This window comes from Hyperolius riggenbachi, chromosome 3 (assembly GCF_040937935.1).
Source record: "Hyperolius riggenbachi isolate aHypRig1 chromosome 3, aHypRig1.pri, whole genome shotgun sequence".
In the NCBI taxonomy this organism is placed as follows: domain Eukaryota; kingdom Metazoa; phylum Chordata; class Amphibia; order Anura; family Hyperoliidae; genus Hyperolius; species Hyperolius riggenbachi.
Window position 1 is genome coordinate 431,846,440 of NC_090648.1, and position 15,019 is coordinate 431,861,458.

Sequence of the window (15,019 nt, forward strand, 5' to 3'; positions counted from 1 at the left end):
AAAATCCCAATCGCTGCAGCATTTGCACTTGTATATAGGATCGCTGCAAAGTCGCTTTTCAATCACCGTACAAAACAATTTTGTGGTCCTTTACTGCCAAATCTGTGGAAATCCCAAATCACTATGGAAATTGCAATCACTGTACAAATTGTACAGGGCAGTAGGGGAGAGACCGGTACTAGATGTCAGCTGGCAGTGTGGCCCCGAGTCATTGCTACTCGTAAAATGTGCACACCAGAAAGGACATCCATATAGGTGAAGACAGACATAGTGGCACTGGATCAGACAGACGGGTACATTTATTGTGGTTTGGGGTACAGACAATGTAGTATATGTAGGCATACAATGCCCAGCACACACCGTCACCCACCTTTGTCGCCTAGAATGGTATGTCTTTAATATGAACAACATGTGTTTACAGTTGTCACCTTTTGCACTTGGAATAAATATTTGACAGCAGTGCCGGTCTCCTCTCCTCTCTCTCCCTCTTCTATGCAGCACAATACTGTTACTATTGACCAGAGCACGCAGTCTTAGCCACATAGTGCATGCTACATTGTGGGTCCTGCCAATTAAGCTCCTCGCTCAAGTACAATTCTTTTTGCTACAGTGCCAACCTAACAACCTTTCCACCTTGAAACTTCCAGACAATGTAGTATAAAGTGGGAGGGGTAAGAGCAGGGGTCGAGTCCTGCGTGGACGCGGGTGAACGGCGTCCACCCACTTTTTCTTCAGCGTGGACGCCGTTCACCCTGGCTTGTGTGGAGGGGAGCAGAGCAGAGAAGGCGAGCTATGGGGACAGCGGGGATGGGCGGACATCCCCCCCCCATCCCTCACCTTCATGCTCCCCTTCCTGCCTCTCCCCTCCAGTGCTGTGAAGTGTCGGGCCCGGCGGAAAAAGTGGGCAGAGACTTACCGCCTTCTTCCGGCCGCAAGGGACGCTCCGCTCTGTGTGCGGCTAGAAGACCAGACTAGCCGCACACAGAGCGGAGCGTCCCTTGCAACTGGAACGCGGTAAGTCTCCGCCCACTTTCGCCGCCGGGCCCGACACTTCACAACACTGGAGGGGAGAGGCAGGAAGGGGAGCACGAAGGTGAGGGATGGGGGGGGGGGGGGGGGGGAGATGTCCGCCCATCCCCGCTGTCCCCATAGCTCTCCTTCTCTGCGCTGCTCCCCTCCTGCTGGCGGCAAACCTGGCTACCTGGGCACATATCCCACTGGCTATATATACTGGGCACATATCCCACTGGCTATATATACTGGGCACATTTACCCATGCCTATATATACTGGGCACATTTACCCATGCCTATATATACTGGGCACATATACCCCTGGCTATATATACTGGGCACATATACCCCTGACTACATATACTGGGGACATATCCCACTGGCTACATATACTGGGCACATATACCCCTGGCTATATATACTGGGCACATATACCCCTGGCTATATATACTGGGCACATATACCCCTGACTACATATACCGGGGACACATCCCACTGGCTACATATACTGGGCACATATATCCCTGGCTACATATACTGGGGACTACTATACTCAGGGCCGGTTCTACCGCCGTGCGGCCCGTGCCGCCGCCCTGAGCGCTGCTGGGAGGGGGGCGCTGTGATGGAGGGGGGAGCCGCAGCCGCGGGGAGGGCAGCCCGACCTCTGTCTCCCTTCCACTCCCCGGGCCGCCCTCCGTGCGATCTCCCCTCGGACTGCAGAGTAATGCAGCAGGGAAGCGCTATAGAAAACTACTCACCTCCCTGGTTCCAAACGCTGCTCTCTCGCCGCCAGTCTCATCTTTCCATAGACGCTGATACACACACACACTGCTTCCGGCTAAATAGGAAGCAGCGTGTGTGTGTATCAGCGTCTATGCAGAGAGAGGAGACTGGCGGCGAGAGAGCAGCGATCGGAACCAGGGAGGTGAGTAGTTTTCTATAGCGCTTCCCTGCTGCATTACTCTGCAGTCCGAGGAGAAATCACACGGAGGGCGGCCCGGGGAGTGGAAGGGAGGGAGAGGTCGGGCTGCCCTACCCGCGGTTGCGGCTCCCCTCTCCATCATGGGGGGCACCTACCTAACCTATATTGGGGCAGCTACCTATCTAACCTATCCTGGGGGGCAGCTACCTATCTAACCTATCCTGGGGGGCACCTACCTAATCTAACCTATCCTGGGGGGCACCTACCTAATCTAACCTATACTGGGGGGCACCTACCTAATCTAACCTATACTGGGGCAGCTACCTATCTAACCTATCCTGGGGGGCACCTACCTATCTAACCTATCCTGGGGGGCACCTACCTATCTAACCTATCCTGGGAGGCACCTACCTATCTGACCTATCCTGGGGGGCACCTACCTATCTAACCTATACTGAGGGGCAGCTACCTATCTAACCTATACTGGGGGGCACCTACCTAATCTAACCTATACTGGGGGGCACCTACCTAATCTAACCTATACTGGGGGGCACCTACCTAATCTAACCTATACTGGGGCAGCTACCTATCTAACCTATCCTGGGGGGCACCTACCTATCTAACCTATCCTGGGGGGCACCTACCTATCTAACCTATCCTGGGGGGCACCTACCTATCTGACCTATCCTGGGGGGCACCTACCTATCTAACCTATACTGAGGGGCAGCTACCTATCATCTAACCTATACTGGGGGGCAGCTACCTAATCTAACCTATACTGGGGGGCAGCTACCTAATCTAACCTATACTGGGGGGCAGCTATCTAACCTATACTGGGGGCAGCTACCTATCTAACCTATACTGGGGGCACCTACCTATCTAACCTATACTGGGGGCAGCTACCTATCTAACCTATACTGGGGGGCAGCTACCTATCTAACCTATACTGTGGGGCACCTACCTAACCTATACTGGGGGGCAGCTACCTATCTAACCTGGGGGGCAGCTACCTAATCTAACCTATACTGAGGGGGCAGCTACCTAATCTAACCTATAGGGCAGCTACCTAATCTAACCTATACTGAGGGGGCAGCTACCTAATCGAACCTATACAGGGGGGCACCTACCTATCTAACCTATACTGGGGGGCAGCTACCTATCTAACCTATAGTGGGAGCATTAACTTATCTAACCTGTATTGGGGGCACCTACCTACCTAGCTAGCCTATACAGGTTACAACTATACTGGCTACCTATATTGGAGGCACCTACCTAATTAAAGGGAAGGTTCAGGGAGGGTGGCTAAAAAATAAAAATCAATTTCCACTTACCTGGGGCTTCCTCCAGCCCGTGGCAGGCAGGAGGTGCCCTCGCCGCCGCTCCGCAGGCTCCCGGTGGCCGACCCGACTTGGCCAGGCCGGCTGCCAGGTCGGGCTCTTCTGCGCTCCAAGGCCCGGCACTTCTGCGTCCCACGCCGGCGCGCTGACGTCATCGGACGTCCTCCGGGCTGTACTGCGCAGGCGCAGTAGTTCTGCGCCTGCGCAGTACAGCCCGGCGGACGTCCGATGACGTCAGCGCGCCGGCGTGGGACGCAGAAGTGCCGGGCCTTGGAGCGCAGAAGAGCCCGACCTGGCAGCCGGCCTGGCCAGGTCGGATCGGCCACCGGAGACCATTGGGAGCCTGCGGAGCGGCGGCGAGGGCACCTCCTGCCTGCCACGGGCTGGAGGAAGCCCCAGGTAAGTGGAAATTGATTTTTATTTTTTAGCCACCCTCCCTGAACCTTCCCTTTAACCTATACTGGGGGCATCTACCTATCTAACCTATGCTGGGGGCAACTATTCTGGCTACCTATATTAGAGGCACCCACCTAGCTAACCTGTACTGGGGGCACCTACTACCTATCTAATTTATACCAAGGACGCCTGCCTATCTAACCTATACTGGGGGCAACTATACTGGCTACCTATACTGGAGGCACCTACCTGGCTAACCTATCCCGGAGGCAACTTTGCTGGCTCACCTATGCCTGGCTATCTATACTGGGGGGGACCTATAGCTGGCTACCTATACTGGGGTACCTATTCTGGGGGAATCTATACTGAGTGCAACTATACCTGGCTAACCTATACTGCGGGCACCCATACCTTGCTGCGGGGGGGGGGGGGGGGGGGGGAGGGCAATTTTTACACCCTCGCCCTGGGTGCATTTTAGCCTAGAAACTGCACTGACTATACTCATGGCTACTTATACTGGGGACACCTATAGACCTGGCTACCTGTGGGTACCTATTTTGGGGGAACTGCTGTCAGATTATCTGCATTTTTGTGGAACCGCTGTTATGTATTTTGCGGAACAGCTGCCAGATTATGTGTATGTTAGGGGAATGGCTGCTGCCAGATTACGTGTATTTTGGGGAACTGCTGCCAGATTGTGTATGTTTGAGGGACCACTACTGCCAGATTATATGTCCTTTGGGTGTTACGTGTATTTTGGGTGATCCGCTGCCAGGTTTCTCGTATTTTGGGGAACTGCTTCCAAATTATGTGTATGTTGGTGGAACTGCTGCTGCCACATTGTCTATTTTGGGGGAACCACTTCCATATTATCTGTATCTTTTTGGCTGAAATGTTGTCAGATTACATCTATTTTTGGGGGATACACTACGGCAGAGCTCAAACTTCCTCGTCAGACCTTTTACATCACTGCTAAGGTCATGTATATTTGGCCCGACCCATGACCACGCCCACAGTGTGCTTGACCACGCCCATTTTTGGGTGCGCCGCGCAGGAGTTCTCCAAATGAGTCCACTCACTTCTTTTCCCAGGACTAGACCCCTGGGTAAGAGGATCCTGACAGCTCTTCAGAAGCTACACTTTAGCCTCTGAAAAAGTGTGTAACCATAAAACGGCTATCAGGCTCCTCCTACCCCCCACTGCATACCACGTTGTCTGTACCTATGAACCACAATAAAAGTACCCTTTGTCTGATCCAGTGCGGCTATATCTGTCTTCAACTGTACAAACTGCTTGCTTTAAATTCATAATCGCTTAAAGCCAATGGGTACCGGTTTTAAAAACAAAAAGTTAGATACTCACCTAAGGAGAGGGAAGGCTCGGTCCTAATGAGCCTTCCCTCTCCTCTCCCGGTGCTGCGCTGGCTCCCCCGTTCGCGTCCGCCGCCGCAGGGACTTCGGAGGTCTTCGGGAGCACTCGGGCTTCCGAAGACGGGCCGCTCCATACTACGTACGCGCGAGCGCGTCATAGAGGGCGCTCGCGCATGCGTAGTAAGGAGCGGCCGCGTCATTGGGAGCCCGAGTGCTCCCGAAGCCTTCCGAAAGCTCCATTCGGCATGCGGAAGTGGCAGTATTTGACCGAACTGGTCGAATACTGCCACGGGGGATCCTGCGCGGGACCGGGCACCGGGAGAGGAGAGGGAAGGCTCATTAGGACCGAGCCTTCCCTCTCCTTAGGTGAGTATCTGACTTTTTGTTTTTAAAACAGGTAAACATTCACTTTAAGAAACACCAGAAAACACTCTGAAAAAATGCAGCAATCACTCTGAAAAAAATCGCTACCAAAAGCGCTCAGCAATTGGTGCTTTCTAGTGGATCCCAGCCCTGAGGCCTGCTGGGACGTACTACAGATAGCTGATCACTGTCGCTCAACGTTTTTGCTACTGTTTTGTAGAGCGTTTTCAACAGCAATTCCCCGCCTTTTTTGTAGCGGTTTTATTTTATTGCTGTCAATAGCAAAAGCCATTGCAATTAACAATTTAAAGTTCTGCAAGGGATTTTGGGTAGCAGTTTGGTGGTTTCTGGGTCGTACAAGAGCTGTAAAATCGCTATGTATAGAGTTTGAAATTTGGCTTTAACCCTCCTGGCGGTTTATCAAAATCCGCCAGGGGGCAGCAAAGCCGTGTTTTTTTGTTTTTTTTTAAATTCTCGCTACATGATAGCCGCTGCTCAGCGGCATCCTCCCAGCCCCTCCGATCGGAGATCAGGAGATCCCGTTCAAAGAACGGGATCTCCTGGAGGGCTTCACCCGCCATGGTGACGGGCGGGATGACGTCACTGACATCATCGACGTCGTGACGTCAAAGGGGACTCCGATCCACCCCACAGCGCTGCCTGGCACTGATTGGCCAGGCAGCGCACGGGGTCTGGGGGGGGGGGTGCGGCGCGAAGGATTGCGCCGGATTGTCGGGTAGCAGCGGCGATCAGATTGCAAACGCAGCTAGCAAAGTGGTAGCTGAGTGTAGCAAAAAAAAATTATGCAAATCGGCCCAGCCGGCCTGAGCGGTGCCTTCCGGCGGCATAGCCCGAGCTCAGCTCGGGCTTACCGCCAGGAAGGTTAAGAAACACCACAGCTGTGAAACAGCCCTCATCCAAGTCTGCAACGATCTGCTCATGGCAAGGGACAGAGGGGAATGCTCCATCCTAATCCTGTTGCATCTCTCAGCGGCTTTTGATACAGTTGACCATGAAATCCTGCTTAAAGAGGAACTGTAACGACAAAACGGCCCCTGGGGGGTACTCACCTCGGGTGGGGGAAGCCTTAGGATCCTAATGAGGCTTCCCACGCCGTCCTGCGTCCCTCGGGGGTCTCGCTGTAGCCCTCCGTACAGCGGTGACGCAATATTTACCTTCCTGGCTCCTGCGCTGGCGCTCTGATGGCTGTCGGCGCCGAAGTAGGCGGAAATACCCGATCGCCGTCGGGTCTGCTCTACTGCGCAGGCGCAAGTTTCCGGCGCCTGCGCAGTAGAGCGGACCCGACGGAGATCGGGTATTTCCGTCTATTTCCGTGCCGAAAGTCGCCACAGCGCCCCCGCTGGAGCCAGCAAAGGTAAATATTGAACTGACAGTCGGCACAGTCGCCGGCTGTTCGGAGGGCTGCGGCGAGACCCCCGTGGGACAGAGGACGGCGTGGGAAGCCTCATTAGGATCCCGAGGCTTCCCCCACCCGAGGTGAGTACCCCCCAGGGGATGTTTTTCATGTTACAGAGTCTCTTTAACAGACTGCAGAAGTACTGTGGCATCAGTGGATCAGTCCTCCAGTGGTTCAGATTATTCCTTACTGACAGAACACAGAGAGTGTCCTTAGGTCCTACAATGTCCAAACCTGCACCTCTACAATTCGGAGTGCCACAAGGATCAATCCTATCCCTTCTGCTGTTTGCAATCTACATGTTGCCACTCGGTACACTTATCCTACGTCATGGCCTGACGTACCACTGCTACGCCGATGACACACAGCTATACCTGTGCTTCAAACCTGGTGGAACAGACCCTACCCCAAAAATAAACTCTTGCTTAGCTGAGCTACAGGCATGGATGAATGATAACTGGTTGAAACTGAATGCTGACAAACTGAGGTCCTGTTTGTCCAAAGCCAGCACTCGCCATCAAAACGGCTCTATCCTAAAGCAACACCAATCAGGATTGGGAATTCAGACATAAACAGCTCCAACCTTGTGTGCAGCCTTGGCGTGCTAATGGATGGGGAATTGAGTTTCAGAAACCAAATTTCATCTGTAGATAAATCTTCCTTCTTTCATCTGAAGAACATTGCAAAGATTAAACATCTGATTCCCCCAGAGGATCTTCCAACCCTAGTCCACGCCTTCATCACATCACGGCTGGACTACTGCAATGCCCTTTATGCTGGCCTCCCCAAAAAGGACCTGCGTCGCCTGCAATTAGTGCAGAATGCTGCTGCCAGATTGCTAACAAACCAGCCTCGCCACTGTCACATTACACCGATCCTTCGCTCACTGCACTGGCTACCAGTAGAATGGAGAATACTCTTCAAGATTGGACTGCTGACATTCAAATCCCTGCACAATCTGGGCCCTGGATACATGAAGGACCTGCTGAAGCTGCACCACACCTCTCACAACCTCAGATCAGCAAGTTCTATAAACTTGGTCACTCCCTGAGTGCACCTCAAAAAATCTGGAGATAGAACCTTCTGTCATGCTGCCCCTATTCTTTGGACTCCCTGCCACACCCAGTAAAGACAGCACCATCCCTGGAGCTATTCAAATCCAGACTGAAAAGCCACCTGTTTAGCCTGGCATTTCCAGACTTATAAAATTCTTCCTCTGTACCACGATGGTCGGAGCCATGCTTATGCGCTTTGAGTCCCATGGGAGAAAAGCGCTCTACAAATGTTATTTGTTGTTGTTGTTGAAAAGTGATTTTGCTGCAATCCTATACTTAACATTAAATCATGATCGCTAGCAAAATGCTGGCAAATGAGGCAAAGCCAAATTGCAAATTTAGCCAAATCGCAATTACTTCAGCTGGCTCACCTCCTACCATTTTTATTGGCAGTGATTTTTAGAATTGCCGGCAATTCCTAGAATGACCTAACTGTGTAACAGAAAACCATTACATGTAACATCTAGGAGGTGGCTGCAGCCCACTCAGATGTGTATGTGGAGGGGACCCCTCACTACCTTTGCCTGACACTTACACTGCAAGTGCCTGCCACCAGATCCATGGGAGCAGCAGGCACTGGATCTATCTCTGTCCACTGCCTGTGTGGAAGAGGCCTAAATCAGTCTCTTCCTTTTAATCCCATAGGCATGCAGGGGGAAGAGTTATTGCTTCATCAGCTGAAGCCACACCTCTCTGCTGACGGCCTATCATGGCTCAGTCGCTAGTAGAAAGGTGTGGCTTCAGACTAACTAAGAGATTAAATGAACAGGCAGCTGGGGGTTGATGAGGAGGCCATGATTATTAATGAATTGGTGCAGAAGTTTTTTTTTCATTTAGCAAAAGAAAGCAAAAATAGTGTTCTATCAAATGGATATAAACGAACTGTGCCAGGACTGGGGCTTTAAGCGACTGAAAGGTTGTGGATTTTGCATCAGAACCACCATATGGTGCACCCAGGGCTGGCGGACTGCCAGAGACCACAGGAAAAGATGTGCAGTATAAAACACCTTGTGGCAGCTGCACCTCACCAGTAGTATCTGTTTATGGACATCACAAACTGCGACTGTTAAAGGGACACTTAAGTCATCCCAAAAAAATGAGTTTTACTCACCTGGGGCTTCCAGCAGCCCCCTGCAGCTGTATCATGCCCACGCAGACTCCATAAGATGCTCCTGGCCCCGCCGGCAGCCACTTCCGGTTTCGGCGACAGGAGCCGACAGGCTGGGAACACGAGTGATTCTTCGGGTTCCCGGCCACAATTGCGCCCTCTATGCTGCTATATGAAATATCCTCTATGCTATAGCAGCATAGAGGGCGCTGTTGTGGCCGGGAACGCGAAGAATCACTTGTGTTCCCAGCTTGTCGGCTCCTGTCGCCGAAACCGGAAGTGGCTGCCGGCGGGGCCAGGAGGATCGGAGGGAGACTGTGTGGGCACTGGACAGCTGCAGGGGGCTATTGGAACCCCCAGGTGAGTAAAACTCATTTTTTTGGGATGACTTAAGTGTCCCTTTAAGCTAGAGAAAGCAGCAGAGAGGATGTCCCACCTGCCTTGTTGCATATTGGATGTTAATAAAGGCACAATGGCGTTTGTGCACTACAGGCGCATGTCAGTACTTAAGAGGTAAGGACGGACACACGCGTTTCTCCTGAATGAGGCTCCGCCTTGTCCTGAGCGTTGAGCATGAGGATGATATCCAAGAGAAAGGCGCCACCTTCATAAATGTGCGTAGATGGATGGCGGAGCTGCTTCCTGTTCACTCACATGAAAGCTTGCTGTCAAAGCTGGAGAGGGCCCCTGCGAAGGCCTGCAGAGCACACATGGGGTAGCTGTAATCCAGGGTGAAGAGGTCCTCTGCTACCCGGCCAAACTGCATGACAATGTACTCGGCTAGAGGGGGAAAAGAGGAGGCCAAGGTCAGACGCAGAGACAAACCTACATAAAACCAGCAATACACAACCGCAGTCAGGAGTGTGGAAGGTTAGGGCAGTTAACAGTGGAGACAATGATGAAAGTATTACTTAAAACTTTAAAAGTGAAAAACAAGACATTTGATAATGGTATCTGTGGCGAATAAAATGGCATATCGCGCCACTGATGACGCATAGCGATTGCGCCATCAGTAGACATGACATTCTCGCTGAAAAATGACAAGCAGATATCTTTTCTCTCTCTGCTCTTAAAAAGCAGAGCTCAGTAACTTCCCCCCACTCCTGTGAGGTCAGAAAGGAACGTGGTCAACCCCCTAGGCAGAGCCATTTGGTGCACAGCTCATTCCCCCAAAGGAACTAGCTCCAACTAGTAAGATAAGAGATTCCCTCCAAAATCATACAATCAAACAAAGATAACTTTTATGTATTTGTAATTCAAAATAGCCTTGTCGCAGAAAGACAAAAAACACATTTTCTGATACCTAGAAATCAGTTCTATCATTCACCTGAACTACAATTTTCTAACTGTCAGGAATCCGTAGGAAAACCACTTTATCCGGCCTGCGTAGAGCGAATGCGATAGAATAGGCATGTATAGCCTCGTTTGATACAGGGTCGCAGGCCGCTTATGAATATAGCCTCGGATTTGTGATGCGCCAATCTGGGGCGGAGTCACACAGAGAATTCATAAATGTTACATTTTTTGCTCTGAGTCTGGGGGGTGGCAACCTGATGATTAGGAGGTAATACCGCCTTAAACACACCTACTTTCCAGGTAGTGACAGCCCAAAACTCAGGTCCTATAAAAGTGGGGCGGGACCAAACCCACCCAGTTCTCCAAATTCCATCGACCAGGAAAGTCCAGGCATGCGTTCAAGGGGAACCGACGCATGCTGTGTTTAAGGACTCTTAACATTAATGCCTACTTTTAAACTGGACTCTGTTTCTTCATTCTCCAAATGGACTGCAGCCATAACTACGTAAGAACTTTCTAATTTTACTCCTTTATTTTTAAGCTTTGTGATATATGTTAATTGGTGTATATAACTGTATGTAATGCATTTTTGTTATTAAACATTTTAAAAATCGTTTAGCGGTTATGACCTGTTGCTGAACATGCACAATCGTACCTATTCTCCTGAAATCGCTACCCTGTGTTTAATAGAAGTGTACCTTTATAACCCGTATGCGAGAACCCGGCCCAGATATAAAGATCTGACCCAGGTTCCTGCATACTGCTAAGGGTTAATAGAGCGTTCTCAAAGTCCTAGTATAAATACAGTAGCGGGTTGTGTAACCCGCTTGGTGGCAGATCTTTGAATTGTATGTTTGTGGTGAATCCTTTGGTGTCTGAACGCTCCCTCCGCGAGTCGGTTCATCAAATTGCAAAGTCGGGTTACCCTTCGTGATGAGCAAAATGACCGCGTGAGAGGATTTCTGAAGCTGATCGATTGACCCCATCCGCAGACCGGCTGTAATAAGACGGCGGCCTGACCGCATTCAGCAAGCGGAACGCGGAGGTTTGGCCGCGTCCGCATCAGCGGCACCATCCACCACATGGTCGCATGCGGAACGCGGAGAAACATCCGCATCGGCGTTGCGATCCACCGTTCGGTCACAGGCCTCTCGGCGTACTTTACGTCGAGGCTGTGGTCCGGTTCTTCCCTCACAGGCCTCAGGGCCTGCCACACACCAACGCTATCCTCAATCCAGTCTGGATCCCGTAGGGGCTGCGCGCGTGTGCAATAAAGCCTTTTATACTCTTAGAAGGAGAGTCAGCTGACCAGCTGGTCAGCTGACCTCAGTAAGGTCCTTGAGCTGTGCTGCAAGGTCCTTGAACTGTGTTGTGATTGGCTGATTGGCTGGGCGGGCTGGTTGAGCCCAGCACAGTATAAAAGCAGGCATTCTGTCAGTTGCAAGTTGTCTGCAGTAAGCGTTACTTTGTGATAGCCCTCAGACCTTAGCTAGATCCGAGAGAGACAGTCCTAGCTGGAGCAAGGCTCCTGTCTCTCATCAGTCAGTCTTTGTTGTTTTCCTGATTATTGTATATTTGTATGTAACCTGATCTCTGTTATAGTCAGCCAGTCAGTTGATCTAATAGTCAGCCAGATAGTGATCTGACAGTCAGTACCATCGTGGGCCAAGTGCGGCTTGCCGTAACTAGCCCACAACAGTCAGACTTGTTATTTTCCTGATCTGCGACATATATTGGTTTTGCCAATATATTCGCAAGCACTATTGTTATCTGTGCCATTTTCTGATCTCCCGTTGCCGAACCTCTGCTTGTCTATTTCACTACGAGTTCGGCTTTCTGACTTTGTACCTCCGCCTATCTGATTTCCGTTACTGACCTTGGCTAGATTTCTGACTTTGCCCCCTTTAGTGGTTCTCCCACTAAAGGGTTTATTCTGCTGAATCCCTCCTTGCGGAGGTCTCAGTGGTTCCCCAGTATATCATTGCTGCTGGGGAACGCGATTCTAGCGTTACGTCATCTAGTCGCAGAATCGCACACACTGCGTTTCTCTTTTAGAGGTACCCAGTCCTCTTAAAGATATCAGTGTGGTGGGTTTTCCACTGTTGTTATACCCGGTATCCAGAGTTACAAATAAATATCCGCATTATTGGCGATTCCGCAGATCGCCACATAATCGGATATATCAGCATTATTGGTGATACTGCGGATCACCAACAATCTGAATACTCTGAGTGTGCACCAAACACCACACATTGTTACACCGGCCTTGCGGTCTGTGACAGTGACAACACAAGATTTTCCTTCTTTTTTTTCTGGATTTAGAAGAGGAACTTTAACCCAAGACTGAACTTCATCCCAATCAGTAGCCAATTAGGCCTCCTTCACGTCTGCTTTTTTTTACGGAATGTAACTGGAACATATACTGTTCAAATGGAACGGATGTAAAAGGATCCAATGTTAACCCAACGGACTGTTCACATGCGTCCATTGGTACGGATACGTTCAGTACGATCAGTTCCCAGGATCAAAAAATTGCAGCAGGCCCTAATTTTCCGGACCTTGCTGCCCAGCGGAACAGAACCGGATGAAAAATGCTTTTGCATTGGGGGCAATGGAGAACGGAATGTTTCTTCACGCTAGTTCCACGGGGGATGTGGGGACGTGAACCTGAGTGGCGGGAGGGTGAGGGAGAGTGCAGCAGCCAGGCGGGTGGGTGAGCGAGGGTAACCAGGCCTTAAATACATACCTAAAGGCCGGCGGTAGAGGCTTCTGTCTTCTTCCGCGTCATGTAACTAGTCACGTGACGCGCTGCATAATCACAGCGCAAGAAGAGGAAGCCTCTGCCGCTGCCATTAGCTATGCATTTGCTGGCAAAAAGAATGAAAACCGATCCGATCCAACAGTGATCAGATCAGTTTTCACAATTCATTTGCCAATGTGCACAGAGCCATCCTGATCCGGTGAAGCGGAGACCAGATCTGCTCACTGGATCCGTTTGGCTCATATTTTCTAATGTGAACCGGGCCTTACACCCTTTCCCACTAGAAATCTTTACCTTTTCTCTAATAGATCATCAGGGACATCTGTATAGCTGATATTGTGGTGAAATCCCTTCCACACTGTGATGACAGAGTATGTAAACCTAATTGTATTGTGAGAAATATAATACACATACACACAACCATTTAGCCCATCACATTGGTAGTGGGTGTGTTTATAGATAATAGCTGTTGGTGCTGTTTTTTCTTGTCTGCCTGCAGTAAAGATGATGGCCCGCAGGCTCATGGTGAATCAAAAAACATAAATGAGATTACACTTGATAAAGAAAAATAGGCGGGCACTACACCGCTAGTGTTTCACAATGGGATGCACATGTGACATTTTACATTCTTTACAGATTTTTTCCACAGGAAAAGCTCTGGGATGGTGTACATTATGTAAATACTTAAATTGGCACTTGACTTAGGGATCAAGAAAACAGGCCATGTCCACATAATCATTAAGGCCTAATGCCCCCATGGCATCAGTTCTAATGATCCATTGGGTTTCTCTTCTCAACAACAACTTCTTTCTGTCTCCACCTCTCTGTGGGGTCATAACCTGTTCCAGTCCAGCAAATTTTAGACATCCTGGATCTCCACCATGTTGTGACTTGACATGTTCAATTAAACGAGGGCAGCCTTTTCCTGATCCTATGGACCCGATATGCCCCTGTATTCTTTCTTTTCGTTTTCTGGTGGTCATGCCCACGTAAAAACGTAGGCACGGGCACCAGATGATATATACTACATATCTGGTCTGACATGTGATTGATGTTTTTGGTGGAACGCACGAACTTCCGGTTCCAGCGTGACGTCGGGTAAGCGACGGCTGGCCGGGAGATTAGGCGTACGGCGGTGAACAAGCACGCAAGCAAGAGGAAGGACTTCCCTATAAAGTTATCCAGGAATGGATGCCACGGCGTGCAGAGAGCCTCTGAGGACGCTCAGTGAGCTAAAACGGTCGTCAGGCCCAACACTGCTCCCACCATACCCCACAGCGCTTGGAGAACCTGGTAGGATTTTTATATGCAACTTTTTCTATCCATATGACTGAAATGTCGTTTTTGGAAGCCAGATAAATAAAGCTTTTTTAAGAGAAATGCATGTGCCAAACTACTCTTTCCCGTTTTAGTTGGCTGATGGTGTAATGGTTAAGGGCTCTGCCTCTGACACAGGAGACCAGGGTTCGAATCTCGGCTCTGCCTGTTCAGTAAGCCAGCACTAATTCAGTAGGAGACCTTTGGCAAGTCTCCCTTACACTGCTACTGCCAATAGAGCGCGCCCTAGTGGCTGCTGCTCTCGCGCTTTGAGTCCGCAAGGAGAAAAGCGCAATATAAATGTTATTTGTCTTGTCTTGTCTTGTCTTTTTTTTCTCTTTTTTTGATAAATGAGATTACACAGAGATTATTTTTAACTTCTCACTTTGCAATGTATTAATTTATTTTTTTCTCTCCCTACTACTAACTTTCGGTAAAGTTCCTCTTTTCGTTTAACAGGCTTCCAGACAGTTCTACAGGTCAAGCTTGTGGAGGAGGATTAGGCCTGGTTCACACTGCAAGAGCTTTTTAAAGCGGGATTGTCACCATAAAAATCAAATTTCAACAGCAACTGGTGTGAGCGTATTAAGTGACAAAGATGCTAATCCTGCATTCAAAACTATTTCTGCTGTTAATCGCATACCTTAAGAGCACTGTCCCTTTAA

General features: G+C 50.1%; 1 protein-coding gene across 1 annotated transcript in view; it reads right to left on the minus strand.

The window, feature by feature from the left end:
- LOC137562384 (tubby-related protein 3-like) overlaps window positions 1-15,019 on the minus strand; it is a 112,852-nt gene that overhangs the window by 13,496 nt on the left and 84,337 nt on the right. Inside the window, exon 4 of the mRNA XM_068273721.1 lies at window positions 9,635-9,760. Coding sequence (XP_068129822.1) covers window positions 9,635-9,760 — 126 coding nt within the window. The remainder of the gene's footprint in view (window positions 1-9,634; window positions 9,761-15,019) is intronic.